Genomic DNA, 9,966 nt, shown 5'->3' with positions numbered 1-9,966 from the left:
TTTATTTTGGGGTTTCTTTTGAGGCAGAGTCTCACTATGCAGTTGAGACTGACCTAGAACTTGTAATGTAGCCCAGGCTGGTCTTGACCTCACAGTGATCCTCCTGCCTCAGTCTCCTGAGTGCTGGGATACAGATGTGCCACCACACCCACCTTAGATATTATATTTTTAAAGTTCCACCATATAATAATATTATATTATCTTCTTTTGAACTGTACATAAATGGAGTTATACAATGTATACTCTGTTTTCTTTGCTTCTTTATTCAGCCCATTTTTGGATACTAAAAGTATTGTTACTTATTCTGATATTTTTCTCCTGTTATTAATGTGCAAATTCTGTGATTCTATCAAGCTAGATCTTTTCCATACTTTTACTAATGAGCATGTGGTTATTTATATTTTCTAATGATTATGAATAGAACAAATTTGAATATTTATAATTTGTCTTTTAGACATATATTTTCATTTAATTTTGATAAATATCTAAGAGTAGAATTAATAACATGGAAGTTTTATGGCTAGATTTATCAGAAATCCACAATGTTCCAAAGTGATTTATTATTTACCACTTTTTTTCAGTGGTGTGTAAGAGTTCTAATGATTTTATATTGTTGTCAACACTTGACGTTGTCAGTATTTAATTTTGGATTTTTTTGACAAGTCTCTTGTGTTATTTTATTGTGCTTTTATTTTTAGTAACACTGGTATGATGTATACTTTCAACATAAATTATTTGCATACTTTTAACATAAATCTTTAATCAAATGAATATATTATATGTATTTTCTCCAGTATGTGGCCTATTTATTGACTTCCTTAACAATGTTTTCTTTATTCTGATAATATTTTCACTATTAATTTTGAATTCCATACTCATTAAGAGTTGCAAAAAAATACAACTATGTCCCATTTACTCTTCAATTAGTTTTCTCCAAAAAGTAATAACTTTCCTAGCTAGAGGGTGATATCAAAACCTGTAAAATGTTGGTGTCTTTTATAGAGTTTATTTGGCTTCCAGGATTCCACCAGTTTCACTCATACAAGTGTATGCTTATCTGTGCAACTTTGTCATATGCATAGATTTATGTAAGTACTAAAATGCAGGTACAATATACAATGTATGTGCCTTTTTGACAAACATTAAAGATACTTCAGCAATGGGCAATGCACAATCATAATAACAACTTTGTAACTCTTAGTTTTGCTTTTATTAATATCATTTTAACTTTTAAATCATTTAACATAGCCAACTAAAACATCTACTTCAGAAACCATACTTTTATCATTCATTTGTGCTAGGAAAAATAACACAGCTGCACTTGTTATCAGCCCTGACGTATTCACTTAACATCAGTGGCTCTAATATTCATAAATATATTCTATTTGAAACTATAAATGTTGCAGAAGCTTTATTAGTGCTTGTGTACTAAGCAATGTGAAGTAATATTTCTTTAAAAAGGAATGCACTCTATTTAAAATCATAAATAAGAGTAACTATGAAACAGATGGCCAACAACACAGAGCTTTAGGAAAATGCCAACAGAATAAAGACTATTATATTTTCACTTACCAGTTATGTATTGGTTGGATGATGCAGTTTTAAAATTAAAAAAAACAAACTTTTGTCCATGGCTCATGTGTAGAACTTTACAACTCTGTATGTTATCTACTTGAGTAGGGCAAGGTGGCGCGTACAAGAAATACACTTGAAACCTTAGCTTTTAAGAAGCTCACACAAACCTAAATGAGGGGCTGGAGATTTAGCTCAGTAGTGCCTGCCTTGGAAGTGCAAGGTCCTGAGTTCGATCCCGTACCAAACAAACAAACAAAGACAACTAAGTGACTTTTTTTCCAAACTGAATGATCCCAATCCGTTCAGATAGTACAGTACTACCATCTGACAAAATTGCTGATAATTTCTGAACTTCTTTCGTGGCACAGGAAGAACCTCATTTCTTGGAAAAAATGATCTACCTTCCAAGATGGAGCAATATAAAGTAGCTTTAGGATGTTCAGTCTAATTTGAGAAAAGCAACCTGCTGGTACCAGTTTATGGACTTCTGTAAAAACACCAGGAATCTCAGGCTAAGGTCCATTCCTTTGTCTTCTCTGAAGCAGTGTTGCCTCAGGTGGTCCACAGGGGTGATCTTCACGGCTAACTCTTTCCTGCCTGACTAAAGGATCCCCTACGCCCAATCCCAAGCTGAAGGTGGATTTTATCTTGACCAGTTATGTGATGCTGGTGATGTAAATTTCCATCTAAGCTTGCTCTTTTCATTTTGGGATATAAGATTCAGTTTTCTTTCCCTCCTGTCTTTGGTTTCAAATTTTCAAAAATTTATTCAAATTTTTATTTCATTGCCAAATGTAGGCCCAAAATATATCTTTTCCTCTTGAGAGGGAAGGAAAAATAATTCCTTTATATCTTTTGTCTAAGTAATATATGGACTAAAAAGGCTAGTAATTAAAGTGTTTTTCAGAAATCATTCACACACATATATGTGTGTGTGCATACATATGTGTGTGTGTGTGTGTGTGTGTGTGTGTGTGTGTGTGTCTGTGTATGGTTTTTAAAAATATATATGAAGATTTCGACAGGAGAAAAGGAATGATTTTTTTTTTCCTAAAGTGTATGCATGTGTCAAAACTTAATTTATTGATAAATAATAAATAGTTTTCTGATTGTCATAGGCTTTTGGATTTTTATGAGCTTTTTTGAGGAAATATATTTACATAGATTTGAATAGCACAGAATGTATAGCTGGTTCTAATTTAGATCAATAAGAAATTTGGTCTCTGGAGTTTCAAATTCAATTCACAGTGCTAATACCTTAATGTGAGAATGTGCTTGGCTCCTGAGGCATCTAGAAAAACCCTCACATTTGACATACTTCACTTGAATGGAGTGCCTGTCTCCAAGGAACTATGTGTAAACAGACTTGGATATGGGTCCAACAAAAAACAAAAACGTATAGCGATGACAGGTCACGACCAGCAGGTGGCTCTGAGTGATGTTAATGGGAGCCCTGAGGGACAGAGAATTGTAGCCTCTTTCCTCTGTTGTTTCACAGAATCCTTGAAAATCAGTCAACCCATTGTCACCCATTTTTAACTGAGAACTTTTACATTTTTTCAACATCATCTCTTAGGCAAAATCCCAACATAGAAAACTGACAAAAAACATTAATTTTTCACAACAGGAAGGTGAGATCCTGAAGCCCAAAATTTTCTCAATTGAACGGCATTAACTCCTTGGTTCTTCTTAGAGATTCACAGTAGGTGGCTAAAAAAATGAATGTGAAAAATAAAAAGTTCTGGAGTATGTTAGATTCTGTGGTCTAATTCATTGCTTCCTTGCATTCATTATTACTCATTGTTTGCCTTAGGTTCAAAGGTACTTGAATATATCTTATGGCTTTTCTTTGTGAAATTTTATTGATTAATAAGTGATGGCCAGGGGGCAACCATAGATACCGGAAGACGCAGGTAGACAATTCCTGAAGCAGTGCATTTTGAGGACACCTTTTGCAACCACCGAATACCAGTGTAACTCCTTCTTTGCCATATTTATGAGCTAGGGATAGCAATCCCATAGCCATTCTTTTATAGGAGCTCTTTTAAAAGTACAAGGACTACAACATCTGTATTCCTTCAATCTGAGTCACTGGATTATATTTTTCTTTTGAGTAGTATTATGTTTTCCAGGAATATAATTTTCCCTTATTTACTATCTCTCTTATCTTGTAAATATCAGATGGCATACTTGATTCCAATTGCACCTACAATTGCTTAGATTATGGCAGGGGCTCATTGAATGTTTGTAGCACAAGGAGGTGTTTGAATACAGCAGGTGCATAGTTAATTGCAACATTTTCGGCAACTCAATCCAATGATTTGCTCTTCAATCCCCAAGCAGGTAAAATTAGAATAATGATGGTGAACTTATTTTGATGTGAAATCTAGTATACTTTGTGGCATAGAGTAACTTTCTGAAAGGCTGGTTGCTTCGTTTTTAAAGAATATTGCTAAGGTCATTGCTGATTACTTTATGCGCAACTCAATTTAAAACATTAACCTGTGAGAATGGTCTTATTTGAGAGATCTGAGAGACAATAATTTGGCCAACTCTATTTATACAAAAGAAAAATAGTAGCATGTGCTGGAATGCTACAAAAATTCAATTCCTTAAATCTTTAGAATTTTTAAAGGAAAAAGCAAGATGTAGCTATAGAAAATGTCAATAGTTCTTCCTTTATATTAAACAACATATTGGTTAAAAAATCTAATAAATTATCCATAACAAGTCATTTTCTGATATTATCGTAGTAATCAGCCTATGATATCACATGCAGCATCAGTTCTAATCTTGTAATTTGTTTAGCTTTTGAAATGAAAAACTTATTTTTTAATTTTTGCTTTTTATTAGTACGTGTTTGCCATACATAATGATTACATGCATTATAGGGAATTGGTACATGTTTATAACCCATCTCAATTTGTTATCAGCTTTGCTGAAATCAAAGCTGAGGTTTAAGCCTGACGGCGCCAACCTGTGGTCCGTGGGTTAAAATATCTCTGTCTAAGTAAAACTTATTTCCAAAGGAAGTTTATTATTCATATACATTAACTATTCTGTGTATTTTGTATGTGATCCAGAGCAATTTCTTCAGGCAGTGCAAGTCAGTGTTGTTTCACCTGTGAGCTGCAGGTCAGAAACACTTGTATGTATATTTTAAATAATTATGTCACAGACCATGTTGGCAAAATGGCTCCACAAGCCATTAATAAATGTTATTAACATATGTAATCCATTCAGATATGTTAATATATCATTTGGCAAAGTAACAGGTGAGGAAGCTCTGATATGCTATTAGAGTTTCAACCTTATAGGTGTATAGAATGCCGTGTAACTACAGTTTCTGAGCTAGTCTGACACAGCACATACAACGTATTCTGGACTTTACATCTTCCAAGGCTTTGATCAGTATATTTTCATCCTTTTCTGCACACCTGCTTGTAACATACTGAAAAGGCAGCACTTCCGGGCTGGGATCTCAATCTCCGGTATGTAAGCCAGTAGATCATCTTACCTCTGAGCCACCGACTCACAGCCACTAAATTTAACTATTTTGAGATAAATGATTCAAAGACAAAACTGGAACTAGCTGTGGACCTTAGTATCACATTTTAGCCTCATATCCTAACGTATATAAATTAGCAAAAATGAAGCAGAAGTCTCATCCTCCCACTGACGCAAGCTATGCGACCTGTGCCATACACACAATGCTATCTGTAGCTACAATTAAATTTAGTTCTATAGTTTAATAAAAAAAATGCAGCATTAGAGTGTTTCTTTTGGCTCTCAAGAGGTCTCTCAAACCAAGTGCAATTTGTTCTTGGATTGGGAAAAGGACTTGATTTTAAAAGAATTGCCATTTCCTCCTGCTCACTTTGCTCCATTCACACAACACCTGTTAGCAACCGCAATGTCGGAATTTTTGTTATCAGAACATAGTAAACAAAATCACCGCTCAGCAAAGCAGAGAAGTGGTACGAGAGTCTCATTCCTTTCAGCATGAGGATGGAAGGACGGAAAGAATGGGAGGATCTTCTTCAAATGTGACACAACGCCAGCATAAGCACTGGGCAACCTTCTGGGAAGGGAGAAACTCCCAACAGTGGTTACAGAAACAACACCATCACCACAAAATCAAGCTGGAGTGGGTCCTGCTTATGAGAGAGGAACATGGAAGGGGAAACAGAGAAATCTGACTTCAGATTAGACATCAAATTTAATATAGTTTGCAGTAATAGATTTTCTGTGTTTGAGATTGATTGACTTTAGGATTAATAAGGAAATCTTACATTCTAAGATAACTATAGCAGTGATGGAGTGACTGAGACTAACAGGTGAATTTAGGAGAGGGTAGGTGGGTCCCTCATGCAGGAGTGTTGGGCAAGGTAAATAAAAAACGGTGAATAAATAAGACAAAGATTAATGTGACAAATAAATTCAGAGCATGACATAATATAAAAACTAACCTTTACTTGAAAATAATAGGAATACAAAATCTGGTACAGAATAAATATTATCTTCACTGAGGAAGAAAATATAAAGTTAAAATGCAATTAAGGGGACAGTGCCAAATGTAAAGTTAATATTCTCCCAAGGAGAAGGAATATATCATCAGGAAATACAATATAAATCCAAAGTTTTGGAAACAAAAACTACTTAGCTAAAGAAGAATAAAATATTAGAATATATATAGACTTTAGTACTACTTTGGAAACTGTTACATTTAAATCTAAAATGTCCCCAGAAGTCCCAAGTTCAGAGATAAAGCCTGGTTGGAAGGGCCCTGCTTGCAAGGGATGTGACTGGAGGGCTGTATTCTGGTCATCACTTCCTCCTTTCTCGTCCCTTACAGTTTCTGTGGAACTGTAGTGTCTGGAGCTACAATTGAACTGTTTAGTCCTTCTGTTTCATATAATATGAATAAAATGATGGTGCTGAAAGGAAACTTATACTTTTACAGATATCTCACTTATGTGTGTTGTCAGCTGCCCACTTCCAAAAAGCTATAATTCTAACTATGCAATATTATAAGGCTGCTTGGATTTATTGCAATTTGGCATTGATTATTTGCATATATATCTTCGTATTTTCTCATTTTTCTATGTATTCTATCTTTCTGGCTCTTTCTGCTCTAATTTCGCTTTGAGAATAATTTATTTTCTATTTTCCCCACTGGAATGAGCATATCGAGGCTGGGGATTTCTGTCAGTGCTGAATATTACTTTTGCAAATATAATTCTTCACATATCCATTGATATCATTGAATAAGCAAGAAATCCATCCAGACACCTTTGCTTCCTCACCCATAATACAGTGGACCCTTGCCTTAGGAATTCAATCAGTTCCCAAAGGCTGGTTTTAGCTCTTGTTGGTTGTAAGTCAATACATCTGAAATCTGGACGTCTACCTACCTACATGCTATAGATAACAAGAGGCAGATGAATCTTCCATTGACCTAATTATCCCAAGTTGTTTGTATGTCAGGCCGGCCGTAACTTGAGGATCCACTGTATCAAGAAACTCAGAAAATTACCCCCCCAAATAAAACAGATATCCAAGAATCAAAACCCCAAACACCCTCAAACTATACCAATTCTTCACATTTTGACCAAAAGACTGGATCCTGGTAGGAAGTGCAAAAGGCAAAAATCAAAGGACCAAAAGATACTGAACAATCATCATTATTAATATACAAACTATTTATAGTACTGAACTAGTAATAGATGATGTTCTCTGTGCCTGTAAAACTTTGGAGCCACATAGCTGATTTGTTAAATCTAGTCCATGCCAGCTTCCAAAAACCAGAAAAGATTTTAGTTAGCTTCATTCTTTGACACTTCATCAAAATTTTCTATAAGATCCGGAACATCATCATCTTCTTCATCAACGTCTTTTGGCTTTGGTGCTTTTCTGTCCAACATTTGCCGTGGCACCTGTTCAGCTAATTTTCTAAGACTTGTTTAGCTGTTTGCATCAGCTTAGTATTCCAGGAAGCATTTCTGTGACTGATTTGGCTTCTGCATGAACTGTAATGGCAAAGGTGTTGGCAGAGAGGGAAGCTTGGACTTTGGGGTTGTTGAAATTAATAACTGTCCCGTGTGTGTGTGTGTGTGTGTGTGTACGGTGGAGAACAATTGGAATACAGTTCTATTTATCCTCTTTCTTCTTCCAGTACAAATAAAACAAATCTTTACATCTGCTACTTTTCCCCCCCGGTAATACACAGAATTAATGAAAAATGAGTTTCTTTGATTTTAAATCTGAAAAAATTGTACTGTTGGAGGTTTGGTTTTAATTTATTTGGTTAACTGCCATATTTTTTCATATATTTCTCTGGGTTTAAGATATTTTAAGGGGCAAAAAAAAAAAAGATATTTTAAAAAACCTGGCCTGGTGGCTTACGCCTATAATCCCAGCACTTGGGAGGCTGAGTCAGGAGGATTATCTCCAGTTCAGGGCCAACCTGGGCTGCATAATGAGTTCAAGACCAGTATGAACTACACAGAAAGAAGCTATCTCAGAAATCCAAAACAAAATTTAAAAGATGTTTTAAAATATTGTACAACAGTCTCATGCTGGAGTGACGGGTCCCTTATCTTGGTGTAGTTACCTTAGATTCACTTATCCCATCAGACCCAGAACATTTCTTTACTGTGTTTCTTCCCTTTGTTTTCCTTTCTTTTCCATTTTCCTTTACAGGGTTGGGGATCCATCCCACATCTACGCAAGTATTCTGCCACTGACCTATATCCCCAGCCCTACCACCTTTCTTCCTAAGTGCTTTCTTTCCCTCTCCTTTTGGTCTTGAAGTGTCCTGCTCAGCTTCTGGTGATACTGTTCCTTATGTTCTACCTACCTTGAGAAAGATGTTCTCCATAGAGTTAAGGCACCTCCATTGTAAGGTGTTGTTCCATCATCTTGAGGAACAACAGTTCATCCTCAATTGTTTGTTTCTGCTCGCTTTTACAGTCTGGTAGATTTCAAACTGGAATACCTAGTATGTGCTTGCTAATAATTTTATGTCAGCCTTATTCTGTACCCTAGCTGTTCTCAATAGCAGGTGCAGCAATGCCCCTTTTCCAGCAAGGTTAAAACTGGGAATGTCCTTCTTATTGGGAAGAAAATAGGTAATAGGCTTATCCTCCGGCACAAATGGGCATTCTGTGAAATGATAACTGGCCTTAGAAGGATTATTTCACTCCTACTCTTGTCCTTGAACCTACCTCTGGGTTAGATTTTATTATGTAGCTGCTCACAACAACCTCCTGCATGCTTAGAATGATGCTTTGAGGGGAGCACTGGTAAAACACGGTATTTATTTGTTCATCTCCTTTCAGAGAACTTGGAGGTAAACTGCATTCGTTCATTCAAGTTTCCCTCTTGCTGTTTGATAAATGCTTGGATTTTGCATATCAGCATTTGTTACAGCCAATATTTTTTTAATCCAGAATTCTGTTCCTCTGAGTACCCTGAATGGAGCATATCACAGAGGAAAGAGAATTGGGATCAATTCGGAGGATTAGAGACAGATGAGAGAGTACAGAGCAAAGCTTATCTAAGGTGACTTTTGTTCTGGTCCAGACTGCCATGTGACCTTGGGCAAGTCACTGAACTATTGTGCCATTCACCAGTTAAATGAGAAGTTTCTGAATCTAAAGTTTCTTCTGCTGAATCTCATTTTAGAGATTCTCTAGGTAGGGATTTTTACAGATGTCTTTATCACTACATACAGAACTATGTATGGTTTCTTCCTCTTTTTTCATTTTGATCACAGTCTAGGTACCCATCCAGAGAGTATCCACTGGCATTCCCTTTTATTCTGTTGACGGCAATTCTTAATAGCTAGGCTTTTGTGTGTACAATGAACCAGTATTCTTTTTTGTTTTATATTTTTCATACCTTCCCCTTTTCTATACAGAGCATATCAGAATTTTCAACCCAAAGAAATATTCCGGTGTTTAGAAATATTCCTGCTAAATATATGCTCTTCACTAAGGTAACCTGGGTTTTTTGTTGTTGTTGTTGTTGTTGCCAGCATAACAACTATAGCAGCATTAAGAAAGCTGACCTTAAATTGGGGGGATAATTCAAGCAACATCAACAGAAAATTAATTCATGGTTTTAATTTTTATGGTTAGTCTTTTTTCTTTGTAAATCTTAATCAGTTTTAAAGAAGCACAAAAAAGTGGTTGTGCCCTTACATTTATTTTTTGCTGTTAAGCAATAGATTAAGAATACACAAATTAGCCGGGCGTGGTGGCTCACACCTATAATTCCATCACTCAGGAGGCTGGGGCATGTGGATCGCTGTGAGTTCGAGACCAGCCTGGGCTACATGGTGAGTTCCAGGTCAGTCTCAACTACATAGTGAGATCCTGTCTCAAACAC

General features: G+C 35.9%; 1 protein-coding gene across 1 annotated transcript; it reads right to left on the bottom strand.

Annotated features, from left to right (window-relative positions):
* Nucleotides 1-7,391: 7,391 nt before the first annotated feature.
* LOC104848807 (transcription factor BTF3 homolog 4-like) lies at nucleotides 7,392-8,945 on the bottom strand. Its single transcript, XM_033762248.1, is given in 3 exon segments — nucleotides 7,392-7,554; nucleotides 7,556-7,725; nucleotides 8,802-8,945. Coding segments are annotated over 3 exon segments (477 nt in total).
* Between the last annotated feature and the right edge of the window lie 1,021 nt (nucleotides 8,946-9,966).

Source organism: Fukomys damarensis, unplaced genomic scaffold (assembly GCF_012274545.1).
Source record: "Fukomys damarensis isolate Sample0158 unplaced genomic scaffold, DMR_v1.0_HiC HiC_scaffold_2, whole genome shotgun sequence".
Taxonomy (NCBI): Eukaryota; Metazoa; Chordata; class Mammalia; order Rodentia; family Bathyergidae; genus Fukomys; species Fukomys damarensis.
This window is presented reverse-complemented; position numbering and strand designations above follow the sequence as displayed.